This window comes from Alnus glutinosa, chromosome 10, assembly GCF_958979055.1.
Source record: "Alnus glutinosa chromosome 10, dhAlnGlut1.1, whole genome shotgun sequence".
NCBI lineage: Eukaryota > Viridiplantae > Streptophyta > Magnoliopsida > Fagales > Betulaceae > Alnus > Alnus glutinosa.
In genome coordinates, this window is record NC_084895.1 from 18825683 (window position 1) to 18842804 (window position 17122).

Consider the following 17122-nt stretch of genomic DNA (forward strand, 5'->3'; position numbering starts at 1 on the left):
ATATTATTGTTGTTAAGATGGCGTCAAACGGAATTTATCAAAATTTTTAATAGAATTTGACTTAGGAAGCGATATGTTAATTAGGTCAACTACAGGGATTTCTGAATTAATTTTGATATGACAAATAGTAATTTGCAATTTAAACTAACCATAATAACCAATTGTGCAATTTTGCCTAAACTTTCATTTTTTTTCTTTTTATTTTTACATGTCCACACAATAGGGGAGAGAGAATTCAAACTAGTGACATTCACTTTATGGGACGTTATCTCCAGCCGATTGAACTACCTCTTGGGGACCCCTAAACTTTATTTAAGAGCTATGATGAGCCATATTTAGCTATTATAAGCTTGATGTTTAAAACTTATAATGTCATGTTTCATCTATTTTAATTTCACTCATTTTTTTATTAAAATGTTCAAAATGTTCTATTTCAAAGATTAAAAAAAAAAGAACTAAAAATTAAAAACAAAAATTTAGAGAAAACTTCACATATCACTCATGATATTTCATAACTTTTGTAATTATATTATTAAATTTTAAAAAATGTCAATTTTAGTATATTCGTATTTCAATTTTACTATTTATGTTAAGATTTTTTATTAAATGCTGTTTATAAATTTTGACATTCATCCGTTTAAATTTAACGAAAAATTTTAATAGATGGGTGGAATTGAAAACAATTAAAAAATTGGTACACTAAATTAATACTTTTTAAAGTTTATAGGTATTGTAAAAGCGGTGAAAGATCAAAAGTTGTTGGTGAAATTTTGCCTTTTATTTTTAAACAGAGCATTTTAAACATTTTAAAAAATAATGAATAAAATTAAAAGAAACTAAAATATGAAATACCAATATTACAAAAATTTAAAACTTCGAAATTATGGGTTTTCATTGTAAGGGAGTTTTTTTTTTTTTTAACCGCCAAATTTTCAGCTCACAAAAACACCCACAAGCCTCTCGCGTACTCTCATTTCCTTCTCAGTTCTCACCATATATCCACATACCGCCATGGCCACATGCCTCCTCATTCCCAGCCCCCACGCTCCGAAATTCCGTCACTCTCCCACCCCTAAAATCACCTGCTCGTCCCTCACGGCCCAATCCCAGTCCGCCAAGCGCCGCCTCCTCAGCCTCATCTCGGACCAGGACCGAGGCCTCAAGACCCAGAAGGACCCTGCGAAACGCGCTTCCATCGTCGAAGCCATCGACGCCATGGCCGTTCTCGGCCAGGATACAGTCACCACCGGCGGGTCCCTCTCGGCCACGTGGCGGCTGCTCTGGACCACGGAGAAGGAGCAGCTCTTCATCGTCGAGAATGCACGGTTGTTTGGTACTCAGGCCGGTGACGTCTTGCAGGTAATCGACATCGAGAAATTGACTCTGAACAATGTGATCACTTTCCCTCCCGATGGAGTTTTCTTCGTTCGCTCCGGTATCGAAGTCGCTTCGCCGCAGAGAGTGAATTTTAGGTACTAAATGGTTAAATGAATAAACTCACATTTTCTATTAGTTTAAGGTTTTGATACAATTGCTTGGCTGTTAATTTAAATTGGTATTAAAATAGCTGATTCTGAGTTCGAAATAAGCTTTTAGGATAACAGGTTGATTGTTAATTTAACATGGTATTATTACAGTAGCTGATTCTGAGTCCCATTTATTAAATAATATATCTGTAAATCCTATTTGAACCATAAGTATTTCGAATTTTATTTAAAAGCTGAAACTCTATTAAACTGATCTTCATTGTATTTGTGTGCCTATTTAGCCTTATCATTGGAATTGGAAGTGGGGGGTTGGGCTTCAATTTCAACCCTACAGGCTGTTTGTTAAGATGATGTTACTTTTATATATAATGAGTTCTGTATTGGGTTTGAATTTTGTGGAAGTTAAAATCACAAAACAGATTTACCTAATATAAAGAAATAGTTTTGAAATCTTTGTAATGGATTTCCAGTTCAGATTTAAGTATGTGCAAAGAAAATAGAGCATAATAACATTTTATTCTTTTAATAAAGAGATTTGATGACTTATCTCTAAAATGATGCTTGTGTCAGATTTACAAGCGCGGTTCTACGGGGAAAAAACTGGGAGATCCCACTACCGCCATTCGGGCAAGGTTGGTGAGTGCTCAATTTCTGATCTTGATAGGTGATTGCTAATGGTAAACTTGGAGATGTTTAACGTTCTTCATTTTTAGTCTCAGAGTTGTCCCTATACAATTGGATAGTTGCTTTTGCTTTGCCTAAAGAAAAATGGAAAAGGGGTGGTTTATTGATAATTTGATGGAGAACTTCATAAAGAACCTAAGTTACTTATCAGCAAAGAAGGAACCTATTAGGGTTCATATAGCAAAACAGAAAAGGATAAAAAGGAAATCAAATTCTGATGATCATAGCCATTCAAATAAAAAAGATTCTGATGATGTCATCTTCTTGATCTTCATTAAAGCTCCCAAATCTTCATCATAGCTTCATTGTTAACCTCCACGACCTAGGTTAGATAAAGATTGTGTTTTGTACCTCACAATCATTTGATAACTTTGTTCCTGTGTATTATCATATTGCGTTTCTCTTATATGCCCACACCTTCAATGTGACGTTTTAAATTTGGAACTCTAGATAGGCTTTTATATCCCATCAAGCCATGATAGTTGGTGTTCTTAGAGGTTCATCCCTATCTTTTGGATTGAACATGAAAATCCCTATTTTGAAAGCAATTTCATATCGTGTGATATTCTTAGCATAATCTGGTTAGTAAGAAATTTGGCAAAACTTGTTTAGTTTGCCTGGAATAAGTTGGGGTAGCTCTCTTCAATCATCTGCATTTGTGGTTCTCTTTCCAAGGTCTCGGACTGTAGCATATTGTTCTTCTGGATAAAGGTTGAAGTTCTCTTTTCAAATTGGGCTGTGATTACAAATAGTTTGATGTATCCATCTACTATTGTTACAGGGATGGGTTTATTTTTTCTCTTCTAGACCGTGTCACTGAAAAATTGTAAGCTGCTTCTGTTGTGCTTTTACAATTCATACCCATCTGCATCATTCAGATAACAGGCAAATGGTTTTATGAAAAGCAAAGGAACTATAGGTTGGAGTTCTTCTTGGGAAGCTTCTTGTCTTTCTAATAGCAGTCTTGCTTCTTCTTCTTTTTTTTTTTCTGTATGTTGTGGACTTTTGAAGTATGTGTTGCCTTTTGTTTTGTTTTCTTCACTTCTCTCTCTCTTATCATATAAGTCATATTTTTGTTGCCCTTTTCTGTCTTCATTTTCTCTCAGCAGATTGTTTGTTCCTTTAAAGATAGAAGCTGCAATAGCACTTGAATTCTTAATTTGTACCATGCTTTTTCCCCCTCTGATTTTAGGCATCTTGTCCTTTGTCTTCTTGTTTCCTTGTTCTTTTTCCCTGTACGATTGTTCATCCCTAGCTCTTGAACTTTTAGTGGCTCAGGAATCCTTTTGAAACCTTGCCTGATTTGCTTTGCCACGGCTGGAGAAGAAGTCTCTATAATTGCAATATAATATGACAGCATCATTAGGCAGAGTTCATTCCTGAAAACTTTGAATGATTGAATGTCTGCTTTAGGTATTGTTCATTCCACTAATTTTCTAGAATCTATTGGTCTTTTAAACTTTGGATTGTAGAAGTTTTAGAAGTTGCTCTAGTATGGATCCTGTCTAGTGGAGCGTTATCCTCTTTTCAATAAAATGACTATTTACTTATTTGAAAAAAGGACAAAACATCATTTCATGTTGGTAGGCAAAACCTGTTTAGGTTTCCATATATAGTCATATAGATGATCTGGTTTCAAGGTCCCATTTTCTTCTCTCTCTCTTTTTGGTTGTTCCCATTTCTCAACCTGCCAAGCTTTTTTGACCACCTAATTTGCATGGTCATTTGTTTATAGCATGCTTATGTTTTGCGTTGTGTTCTATGACCTCAACCAATGTTCTTTTTAGCGTTCACTTATCTGCAAAAGAAAAAAGTTCTTTTTTGTTTTCCTTTGCACTCATCTCTTTCAACATATGCTCATATTAAATTCGAATTTGATGGTCACTCTCAGATGAGAATGTTGGGGGTTTTAGATTTTTTTTTTTTACGTGCATATGTAGTAAACTTGTATAACTTTAAATTTGAATCTAAGGTTCCTTCATACAGAAGCTGATTCGAGATCTATTCTCTTCTCAGATCTTAATGTTTTGTAATCTTTCATGATGATTTCTTATGCTTGTTATTATTTATTATGCTCTCTCTCTCTCTCTCTCTCTCTCTCTCTCTCTCTCTATATATATATATATATATATATATATATATATATATATATATATATATATATATATATATATATATATATATATATATTTGCCTTTATGTTTTAATCGAGATTTCATCAAAAACGTAAGGCGCCCTAGCAGAATGTCGTAGGGACTTGCTCTGTTTGCTTTTCATATTGTTGTGGTATCAAGGGCATATTATTTCTATAGGTTTGAGTCCGTGTACCTTGATGACGAGCTTCGAGTTGTGAAGGATATCAGGGGAGACTATTTGGTTGTTGACCGCGCTCCTTATGATTGGAAAGAATGAACGGCCGAAGTTATGGTTTATCTTATTGTTACCAATATGGGAGCAAAATGTGAGTTCACTTATTCCAGAGCCAATTGTTTAAATGAGTAACCTGAACTGGTCTTGGTTGACTTGTTTCTGTATGAATCCAGATAATCTAATTGCATGACTTTAATTTGCCCCATCTTCATTGCTGAAAGGGAGAACATTGTGTTCCATCGAAGATTACATTCTTTCCTTAATTATCATGCAAAATAAAAACTGGCTGTGATTTAAATAATAAAAAAGAAATATTTCTTCAATTATTGGGACCACCTAATTATTATTTATTTATTTATTTATTGTGTGTGTGTGTGTGCGTGTAGTCTAAACCCCCTTTTCTTCCCATTCTATTCTTCTTGAACCCAGTAAATGCTAGTAACTCCATTATATCCTGCATTAAAGGTAGTCTGACATTCCTGCTTTAAAGAGGTAAAGTGGTGTGGTCCTGTGGGTTGGGTTGATCACACAGAACAAAAATTCAAATTTAAATGAATTTAAGAAGCAAGATTGAGTTCTAAGCCCTCAAATGTTTGACCACTCTTCACCCCCTCAGACTCAACATTAAGCAGAACAGGAGAACTCCCGAAGCTCTGCAGTTGTTGTGCCTTTCAATTGGACATCCTGGAAAGTGGAGATGCAGATTTCTACCTTCTGGTCATGCTTAACTTAAAACTACCATCAACAGTAATCTTCTTACCTTTAATAAAGTGAAAAGTTGATTTCTCAATGTTTAAAATGTCTGCTCCTCAACATTAAGCAGAACTACAGTTCTGCCTACTGCCTAGGGATTGAAATTTGCCTCCGTTATCGTTGTTGGTGCTCTTTTACATTGTCTTCTAATTGTTGCTTACAGTTTTCATCTAGACTTGGTGTATTTTTTCCTCTTAACTTACCATAAAAATATAATATTTTTCCTGTGGCAAAGTTTTTGTCCAATATTGTTTTTTTTGTTGGACACGTTATTGTTTGAGCTTTAAAGGGTTTCTCCTATTATTTCTCTTTGTTTTCTTTGTTATTCTGTGTCTTCCCCACCCTTCCCCCTAATCAACTTGAACAAGTTGGTTTTGAAAGTGTGGTTTTACCTCTTCTGTGAAATTACATGTTGACCTGCCCAATCAATATCTCACTGCCATTTTTTCTAGATATTAAACTGTCTCGACTCTTGGATAAACTAAAATGCCATGTTTTATTTAGTAGTAAATAGCTGGTGTTTGCAGTTCATAATAGTATTTATCTGAGTGAGTTAATCAACCGCATATTCCCAGTTTCCCAACTTCTAAACACACCCCCTTAACTACGAAAAAATGAAAAATAATTGAAACTTCCTAACATCTGCAGGTTTGAATCTATATACCTCGATGATGACATTAGAGTAGCAAAGGATATCCGTGGAGACTATTTAGTTGTTGATCATGCTCCTTATAGTTGGAAAGAGTGAGGACGGAAGTGCAATGTCTCGGTATTTCGAAATTCTTGTGCAGCAACTTTTGGTCTAGTATAATTTTTTTGAATGTTTAACATGTTCATACTCCAGTACTATTGCCTTCCCAATTATCCTACAATCTTGTTTCAGGTCCAGATTTCTTTCTTGCTCTCATACTCTATTCTATAAATCCTCATTTCTTCCTTACTTTCAGATTCTCTTTCAGAGGGAACTTCTGACCCATGGAAATCAATTCTGCAAACTGCTTTTTGGAAAGTGTTACTCCTCCATCCATGAGGGCTTGCATCACTATAGGTCATTAGATTCTTGCCTTTCTAGCCTTGTACTTTGTATGAAATCAAGCTGAAGTAAATATATTGTTATGATCCTGTTTATTTTTTGGATCTAAGACTGTGTTTGCTAATATAGAGTTGAGTGATGCTCCTAGTTCAAATTGAAAGCTGTTTTCTTATAAACAGGCTGTCCATGCACAGCTCATTTGTAATTTTACTAATATATGAACTATAGTGATACATATCTCATCTCAAACTCTCTCTCTCTCTCTCTCTCTCACCGGACACACACACACACACACACACATTATACATACATATGGAATAAATACACATGTTTGTATTAATATTTATATTGATGCAAGCTGGAAGAATTGGAACTTTGGCTTTTTACATGGTTCAACTCTTTGTAATGTTACACTCCTTAGTAACTTTTCATAGGATCAATATTTTGCCGAATCCACAACAGATTCAAGCAGCCAAAAGAATAAGAAAAAGAAGATGGCCTAACAGTCATGTAAAATTATTTCATGGTGTAAGGGAGAAAAAGTGAGGAGAGATCTCCTTTTTGCTTAATTTTTGTAGGTGTAGACAAAGATACAAATCTGACCCCGCCCCCCCCCCCCCCCCCCCCCCCCCCCCCCCACAAAAAAAAAAAAGAAAAAAAAACCAAATATAGGACAATTAAATACCAGGTGATGTGAGGGATGAGATTGAGAGAGAGAGAGGGAGGGGTTTCTTTGTTAAAGTTAGTATTAAATATGATATTTGCAATAATGAAACTGACTAAAATAAAAAAAGCTGTGAAATAGACTTTTTCCCACCTTTTATGTGTTGAGATCTTGCTGTAGTTTGATTTGTGGAAAAGGGTTGTACTCTTTTTATTATTGTTGTTATGAATGTACACCTTTATTGAACTTTGTTGGATTTTGTTTTGGATAAGATTGTTTCACACCCCAACAAGTTATCAACAGCAGGAGCAAAGCATGATGTAAGCAGAGTTTTGAGAGGGATATGGGATTAAGACAGTGATGAAAATGTGGGGCATGCTATGATTAGGCACTAAGCCAGTGGCTTGGGACATGGCATGTTGGCTGGGATTTGCTCTTCTCATTTCTGATCTTCTGGTTGTCGTTTAGCCAATTTAACTTTAAATCTCTTCTACTGTGCTCTTCTTATTTTGTTTGGTTTTTCTTAAGGTTGGAGGCTCGCCTTTCTGTACATATTTATCTGGAATTCCCTGTTTAAAGCACCCTTTGACTGAATAAACTTATGCCCTTATTTCCTTTCTAACATTTCAGGAATGAATAATTGATATAGGGGGTACTATAACTTCTACTATAAAACTCTAAACAAACTCACATAAGACTTTTCGCGCCACTTACTAAAATGTAGATTGCTACGTGTCATTTTACATGACACTTATTACGTCAGCCATTAAAATGTAGACTGTCATGTGACAGTTTACGTGGAACCCATTTATATAAAATGTGAACTGTCATGTAATACTCCAAGCATTTTCCTTAGCATAAACCCTAAGATGTTTAAAAATTTTATGTGCCCATGTTCATAAGTGCAGCATTGTTTCTATCCCCCACGCATAAACAAAGGCAAAATATATAATATGCAAGAATGTGGCGCTCGTTTGTTATTGTTTTTTAGAATATACTGTTTGCTTTCTGGTTGTGATGTGACATAAATGTGAAAGTAGTTTTGAGTGTTTTATGTTTTGAATTGTTTGTTAATGCTTTTGGTTTTTTGTTTGTTTATACTTTTTATTTTTTGATATTTTATCTCATTTTTTAATATATTTAAATAAAAATGAGATAAAATATTTAATATATAGCATTTCTCTTATTAATTATACAATACAATCTTCTATACCGTGTAGTCTTCCTCTACACAAAAGATTTAGATGAGTACAAAAAAAAGGTAGGGCCACGTCCCTCCATCTACCACATGCCCCACCCACCATACACAACCAATCGAAGGTAATTTTGATCTTTTTGGCCCATTTGGGCTACAAGATGGCCCAACTGTTTCATTTCACTTCGGCCAGACCAAATTTGTACATGAATCATGATCAATTTTTAAATCCTAACCCGTCATCTTTAATTAAAATGGTTTAGATTAGGTGATTTAATGTTTATAAAATCTTGATTGTTTTTCTTCTTAATTGATGTATTCTGGAAGGAGATGCATTCAGGTAGTAAATGAGATCAACTCGGATTTCCTTTCTTGGCTCAGAATCGGGCACTACACTAATGATTAAGCCGGCACTAAAATCTCTTCATTACCATAATGTACTTCATGTGAAAAGGGAGGCAAATTTTATTGCTCACGCTTTAGCAAAAGCAACTGTGTTTAACGTCATGGATATAATATGGGTGGAGGAAACTCCAACTTATGGCTCTGACATTGTTTTTCGAGTCTTTACGACCCTAATTTTGACCTTAGGGTTTCTGATATTATTTATAAAGATGATTTCTTGTTAAAAATAAAATAAAAATAAAACTTATTAAGTTAGAGAAATGATATAAATATATCTCTTATACATTTTATTTTCAAATCTACTATTAGATTTATAGGACCAACATTGGATCCTACAAATTCAATGGTGAATTTGAAACTTGGTTAACTGTATACTAAAATTGTAATATGTACAATTTAATTGAAAATCATAATAAACTCTTTAAGAAAGAAATATGTTATTTAGTACACACTACAAGAAAAATGGTCTTTAGTGACAACCTTGAGTCGTCGTTACAGCCCTTAAAGTGGTTGCTAATAACTATTAGCAACGACTTGTGAGTCATTGTTAAAAAATTGGTCGCCGAAGACCATTTTTCTTGTAGTGACACTTGAGTCATTCTCTTATCCTCCCATTTTAAATATCAACCACTAAATTCAAAAGATCTTAGATCAAGTTGAGATTGTAGAGAATTCTTGCACTTTTAAAATATGGGAAATTAACCCATCACTATCTCGAGTTAAAAGTAGATATCAATTCCTTTTCTCTGTTTCCAATTTCTGCAATCAGCTCCATGAGTTTCTACCAATTTTTAATTGAGATTAGTGTGTTAAATTTTTCGTTAATTTTCTAATAGAAGGCATAGGAAATCTCAATCTAGTCCTCAAAATATTATTAAAAAATAAAAATGCAAAAAATTCCTTTTGTTTTTTAAACTAGATTTGAAAAAATTCCTTCAACCTATTCTATTAAACTGACATCTTAAGGACAAATATTAGTTTAATAAACCGAGTTAAATTTATTTTTTCCTGTAATCTTGTTTGGAATAAAAATTTATCAAAAAAATAAAAGCTTACGATGAAATGAAATAGATCTATTTTATAATCATGATTAAAAGTTGATGCATTTAATGTTGTACATAATTTTACATTAATTAAATTAAAAAAAAAAGGTGTAAAAATTGAAGTGGTTGAACCAATCCTATCCTCTTCTCTTTTTTCTTTTTTCTTTTTTTTAAAAAAAAAAATCTTATTTTTAAGGATGTAATTGAGACTTTCAGGCTTGTTGTATTAAAAAATCAGAAGTCTCTCGTAGACAGAACAGGGAAAAACCTGCGAAGCAGATTACAAAAATTAAGAATCAAGGGGGAGTGAATTGATGTCGGCCCAAAACTCACCGAGAAGGATATTTGCAAGTGAAATCCAGTGAGCCCCACCACCGTGTGGTTCACATGTTAAAGGGACCCACAGATGATGACGAAATTGCATGGAAATTAACCTAGTTTAGGGTCAATTCTGATAGCGCGAGGGGGGGTACGCTGGACCCCACGATCGGACCACTTTTATCACATCAGTACGCTCCCCGGTCCCACCATTTTCCCATAAAAAAAAAGGTCTAAAAACATGGTGCCTGCCGTACGGAATAAAAACCCTTTTTCATGGCGTAGGCAAGAAACACTAAAAAAAAAAAAAGGCTGTACTGTTGGGCCCGTGTGGGCCACCTCATTGATGAGCAAAGGAAGGAAAAAACCAGCGAGAGTCGACTTGTGGATGAGGCCTAAAGGGCAGCTGGTACGTGGACGTGGGCCCTTAATGGGCCACGTGGGTTCCCTGGGATCCTCTGTGGGACCCCTCTTTGCTTCTAAGCCTCACAAAAAAGCTTGGCCCCAATCATAGAGCTCACCAATTTTCTTTCAACCTGACAATGATGCAGATCCACCCCGTGGTGCTTTCAGTTTCTTGCTGAGAAGCCACGGAAATAAATGTCCCATTATGTTGTTCAGTCTAAACATACAATTTTTATTTTTTATTTTTTATTTTTTTATTATTTTATTATTTTGTTTGTGAATGTGAAAATGGGTGTTTGATTTGAGTCCAATCTCAGTTGAAATTAAATTAATTAGGATTAGGTCACGTGTCTCATGGTAGGACGCATGAGCTACGTGTCCAATCTCAACAGACGGGTCCAATTTTCGACTCTTGAAAAGGGTATATAAGAGGTATATATATATGGTTAACCCCTAATTCAATGAAGAGGCCTTAAACAAGAGAGATCTATAGGCCACCAACTTGGTGGTGTGGTATTTAGGTTAGGCTAAAGTTTGAAACTACAGTCACGTTTGGACGACAATTATTTTTCAAATACTATTTTTAGAATTCAAATTTTACTCAAATTTTTTTTAATTTTGTCCCAAGTTTTCTAAACCATCCACAAACATAATTTCAAAAAACAAATTTTTTCGGTATTCGCAATTTCGAATATTTTCAAAAAAATCGCATACCCAAATAGACCTTACATTTTTATCTCATAATTTTGATGTGGCAGTTCAGACCAATTATTAGACATATCATTGTTAAATAAAAAAAAAAATATTAATTGAAATTGCTACATTATCATTGTGTGATAAAAATGTATTATATAACATTTCTGTTTAGGTTAATACCAAATTCATGTTATTGCAACACTAGCATGTAATAAAGAGTCTAAAATTATAATGACATGATTATCAAATCCATGCTACTATATTTTTAATTTTAATTTTATTTAATTTTTCTAATCCAGGCTGGTTACACCTATTAATTAATTAGTTTTTTTTTTCTTTTTTTTTTTGGCATTAAAGGTTTTTTAAGTTGGCCGCTTTCTATGACTTTTTGGGGGTAGCAATTCCCTTATTAGAGGGTCACGATTCATGGGGGGAACAAGTACTTTTGGAGAGAACGACTTGGGAAGGAAGCATTATATTTAATTGTCATTTTCGTTTATATCGGTTATACATCGTTTTCTTTGAAGTGAAGACATGCTAAAACAAAGTCTAATCTTAACTTTTCTTTTTTATAAATTCAGTTTTCTAACTTCAAAATAATAGAAGCAAAAGCAAATTAAATAAGTGTAAGCTGCGTTTGAGATTGCGATTTCGTAAGTAAAAAGTGTGACTATAAACCAAATTACAAAAAATGAATCGTTGGATAATTGCAAGGCTAATATGTGATTTTAAAGGTAAAACTGCAATTTTGTCATACGCTTAACTGCATTTTTAAAAATCAATTTTTTAAAATCACATTTTCTAAAATTGTAAACCAAACGAATTCTTAATAGGAGGAAAAAGGAAAGAGAATGAAGATACATCATGGACACTTAGATTTGGTTTACATGACCATTAACAAATTAATGAAGGAAAAGAAACGAATAATTTTTACAAGTAAAAAAGGTGACATACGAAGATAACATAGAATTTGACAAGGTGAATCTTTTGATTTCTTAATTATGGATATCTACTTTTTAATTTTAATTATTAGTGGTGGTGTCTTTTCACTTTGATGTGTTTTTGTGTGTCTATGTCTATATTATATAGTTTATAGGAGTAGTGTCATGAACATGAATGTTAATTTCAAAAGTTTAAATCGATAAAAATGAAGGCAGTTAATCGTTTAATCTTTTAACATTTGTTCACACATGTAATTTAGCTCAATAATAAATGAGTTAGAATATTTAATTGCAATAAGAGGTGAATGACGGAAACAAAGTTTAACCTTTGTTTTAATACCATATTAAATCACCATTTATCTTAAAAGTTTAAGCTGATAAAAAGTGATATATTTAATCATTTAGTTTATATTCTAACAATAATAACAAGTAACATGTAAACAAAAACAACGAAATTTCCTGATTTTTTTCCGGTAAGAACAATTTATGTAGCATCCGCCTCTATGTCTTATAAGAGAAAGTGAAATAAACTTCTAGGCCTCGTTTGGTTTGCGGAATGACTATTTCATTAGAAAAAATAATAGTCATTCCTAAGAATAGAAGGTGACGGAATGGAATGACTATTTCTAATCTTTAGTTTGGTAAGAATACATAAATTTTAATTGGAATTCAATCAAAATTACTAAAAAAACCCCACATTTTTTTTTAAAAAAAAATTGAAAAGAAAATCAAATTATTAAAAAAAAAACAAAACAAAAAAGAAAAAAAGAAGAAGAAGAAGAAGAAGAAGAAAACCATGGGTGGCCGACCACCGATTCGCTTCGCGGCCACCCCCGGCTCCATGTACTGGGTGGCCGGCCAACCAATTAAGAGTTTGGTTTTTTTTTTTTTATTATTTATTTAAAAAAAATAAAAAATAAATGGTTTTTTTTAAAAAAATATTGCATTTACCCCAAGGAATAGTTATTCTTCTCATTTTTTGAGGAATATATATTCCTCTTCATAAAGGAATATGTATTCCAATGGGAATACTTATTCCAAGGAATAAACCCCTGCCAAACAAAAGAATGACTATTCCATAGGAATAGTCATTCCATTCCAGAGGTCTATTCTGCGAACTAAACGAGGCCCTAGAGTATGAGTTTCAACCGTTTTACAATTCCATATCTTAAGCACCATATTTATAGTAATGATGCACCTATAATTCTTTTATAACTTGTTAACTAATATCGGGTGCAATTGTATCCGAGTTAGCTACTAATTTTTATTTGTTTCCTTTTATTTTAGCCCTACCACGAAAAACCATTAATGCATGAGGGAAGAATAAAGTAAATTAAAACTCTCCATAGGACTTGGGCATAGTGTATATTGGCAGGCTGGACTTCCACTGATTCTGTTCCATCAAAGAATCTCAAAGAAGTCAATTAATTTGTGCCAATGACTATGACAAGTCGGCGCCATTGAATTTGATTGTCAAATATATAATTGTGGCATTTAACATTCATCACATCATAGAATATGACACTTTTTTTTTTTTTTTTTTTTTTTATAGATATAGAATATGACACTTTTATTTCAACCCAAATGGTATTTGTGGGTTGTTGAGGGATGTGGAGGTCGTCCATCCATGTAAAATAAAGGAGAAAGTTATCCCCAGTCAAAAAAGTTAATCTCCTAGCGTCAGACGTTAAAATAGACCGTTCGTTTTAATCGAAAAAATTATTATTATTATTATTATTATTATTTTTTATTTTTTATTTTTTATTTTTTATTTTTTACGACTTGCTGGGAAGTTACGGTGTGAATTGCATATTTTTCGATATACTCCGATGCTTGAATTAGCTTATGAAAGAAAAGTATGCTCCATGTATAAAATAATCAGTCTGTTATTTATACTTGGAGCATATGCATATTTATAGGAAAAGAAGTGGAATCAAATTTGAATTAGATTTCTACTTTCACGTAACCTAGGAGTGCTTGAAATTTGATTTTGTATGAGAGTCCTATCCTAATTCAACTGGAAGTTATATTGTTGACCAGATTCTTCAAGGAGTCCTTATTAGATTCAGATTGAAACTACTATCCCAATTCAACTTGGAATATGATTATTCTCGACACAATTGATGATAGATTAGGGCATATATAAACTAGTTTTTGAAGTATGACGATGTAAATGAAAAGGTGATGATAATTTCAAGAGCTAAAACATGTTTTTTCCTAATATAAATTATGCAACCATGGTATGTCAAGATTTAAGTAAAAAGCTCGCAACAAGCATATTAAACTTGAGTATATACGTGTAAGTGTGTAAAAAGATTTGAGTATTACATTGAAAGGTTATCAAAACTGTTAGTAGTTAATATAACAATAGTTTCACTGAAACCGATAGGTTTAAATTTTTCTAAAAGACGATTTATTTATGGAATGATACGTCTTTTTATTCATTTGGAACAAATAATACTTTTACTTTTATAATTGTGAGTGGTTAATATAGTATATCTATTAAAAACTCTTCAAATATATGATAAAGATAGCATATTAGGTTTTTATCCTATAACAATCAATCCTAGAAGGTAAAAATCTTATAAGAAATATAAATCTAATATGTTATCTTTATCATATATTCTAACAAAAATATCATAAGATGATCGAGACACTGAATATATTAAATATTAAATAGTAATACAAGAGTACTAGTATAGTGGCCAATTGGCGGTACGGTACAGCCCGTACAGGGTATTTTGAGGTTTTTCATATATGTCCGTACAATAGGGTTTTGTTATAAATATGTTATGCTGTTACCATAAATCATTATGAAACTCCTGTGGCATAGACACATTGTCGAATCACGTAAATTTGTGTCTTAATTTTTTCTTATTTTCTTTCTTTTCCATTTCATATTATTCATTATTATTGTACACAGTAACAACGTTATAATCTAAAAAAAAAAAATCTAAAATATCAATCTTCTCCCAGACAACTCCTACCACTAATTTTCTTTTCTATTTTCAATTTTTTGTTTTTTGTTTTTTTCTCTGGAATTTTCCTTGTACTCGTGGTGGCTAATTAAAAATTATCATGGGATGAGACACTTGTGGTCAGTATTTAATTAGCACAATTTAGAAACATGTTACAGTGATTAAACATTTTATAATTAAATTAAAAAAAAATTATTTTTGCTGGCAGGACAAAAGATGAGATTAGCATTAGATATTTTAATCCCCCAGTTGATGAAACGTGGGAGAGAGAATCTGTGTAAGCAGCCTCAACGCTATCAACTGCCGAAAGTTCAATCTGGGAAGCTTAAAAGTTTTTGTTTTCTTCTTATTTTTTTATTCATTCGTATCATTTTTTTAAGACTTGGTTAAATTAATTAAGCATTTTTTTTTTTAAGTTGGATTTATTATTAATATTAATCAACCTCGTTCATTCTTCTCCTTTAAATTATTTACGAAAATATAAAGTAATTTAAATGAGAAATAAAGAGAAATGCTTCTTAGCATGGTGTGACGTTAATTTTGCGAATATTTTTGTTGAGTTGGTATTTTTCATTTATTATTATTTTTTTCTTCTTTATAATTAAGGGTGAATAGAGCATGCTAACTGATTAATGAAAACGTACACGAGATTAACGTCAAAATAAGTAGAAGCATTTCTCAGAAAAAGATAGACTAAGTAACATCATTTACTACAAGTCAAAGTCCATGAATCATGCTTGCTTTTTGTTATAATTTGCTGTTTTATTTATGCTTTTTCCTATGTTTTATGCTTTTGTTGTTGTTGTTATCCAACATGTGTTATGATAGGGTTGAAGATTATTTTGAGGGTTATGCCCTATTTCTGGCACCGGGCTCGGGTTAATTTCAAGTGTTAAATAAAATGCGATATAACCCCTCTTCCTTTTTACCTTTAAAAGCAACTATTTATTTATGATATAAATTTTTTACAAACCAACTTTTAATATTGATACGTGTTCATTGCATGTGCTTCTCACTTGCAATTATTTTTTTATAGGATTAAAGGACACATGTCGCTTTTAGAGACTGGTTTATGAGTTTCCTACAAATTAATTTGTAGAAAATTTATGTCAATTTATAATCGCATATGAGATTTATGTACTTAAATCTGGGGTTGCACTTTCTATTTTATAAGGCTTGATAGAATTCATAGACGATATATTATTTTTAAAGGGACTTGTAGCATATAACTCTTTTATAATTTTTAATATATGTTAGCTTGTGGTTAAATAGCGTTAAATGCTCACAACTTTTGGCTCCAATAATTATATGTTAACAAGTGTTATAAATTGTATGTGGAGCATTACTTTCGGTCGGGTTGAGGTATGGATCGACAAATAAGGATGCCAATTTATATTCATATGCCAGGTTTGAGTCGTGTTAAGGTATGAGTACAAGACTATATATGTCAACTATAACCTAATCCTTTTAATTAAACGAGTGAGACCTCTTAACTCAAATTCGCTAATTTTATGTTGGGTTCGTGTCAAGTATATGGGTCGTGTCCAAAATTGATAGTCATAAGTGTCCCATGTCAGATTCGAGCAGTGTCGAGACATGTATATATCACACATAAGATTTAGTTTGTGTCGAGACATGTGTATATATATCACTATATAGGTCAACCAAACTTGATCTATTTAATTAAACATAATCAAATTCTTCATAGTAATGCTATAAGTAGGACTCTAGTCCTTCTTGATTTGATTATCGTAGTTTAAGGATTTGTTTGTATTTAAAATAATTCAAATCACTTGTCAAGCTCTATAATAGAGTATGGTATTCAAATCAAATGTGAAAGAAAGAAAAAGCCCCCCCCCACCACCCCCCCGGCCCGCCCCGCCCCGCACTCCTGCGGGTTCACAAATTCACACCCGTGGCCCGCTGAAAATTACTAGTATCCATGCGATGCGGAGGTGGTACGGGGCGGATTGTGTGGGTATCCCCGATTCTGGCCAAAACATGAGAAAAATCAAACCAAAGCCAGATTCAATACCTAAAGAGCTAGCAAAGATTTAATACCCATATTCAATACCTAGATTCAAGCCATATTCATAAAGAAATAGTAGCAACAAAGGCCAGAGAATGAGAGAAACACCAACTACGTATGG

The 17122-nt window shown here is 32.9% G+C and overlaps 1 protein-coding gene across 11 annotated transcripts; it reads left to right on the top strand.

Annotated features, from left to right (window-relative positions):
- Window positions 1-932: 932 nt before the first annotated feature.
- On the top strand, window positions 933-6562 carry LOC133880663 (probable plastid-lipid-associated protein 11, chloroplastic). 11 transcript variants are annotated; one of them, XR_009902356.1, is made up of 5 exons: window positions 936-1472; window positions 2058-2123; window positions 4484-4632; window positions 5943-6063; window positions 6178-6562. XR_009902356.1 is itself a non-coding variant. In XM_062319647.1 (4 exons), exons 1-3 carry the CDS (start codon window positions 1012-1014, stop codon window positions 6040-6042), a joined length of 627 nt encoding a protein of 208 aa, XP_062175631.1. In that variant the 5' UTR covers window positions 933-1011; the 3' UTR covers window positions 6043-6063; window positions 6178-6562. The 11 variants fall into 11 exon arrangements, 5 of the variants coding, with proteins under 5 accessions (XP_062175631.1, XP_062175633.1, XP_062175629.1 ...); XR_009902357.1 differs by having other exon boundaries at window positions 6242-6562; XR_009902359.1 differs by lacking the exon at window positions 5943-6063 and having other exon boundaries at window positions 933-1472; window positions 2058-2119; window positions 6242-6562.
- The last annotated feature ends 10560 nt before the right edge of the window (window positions 6563-17122 follow it).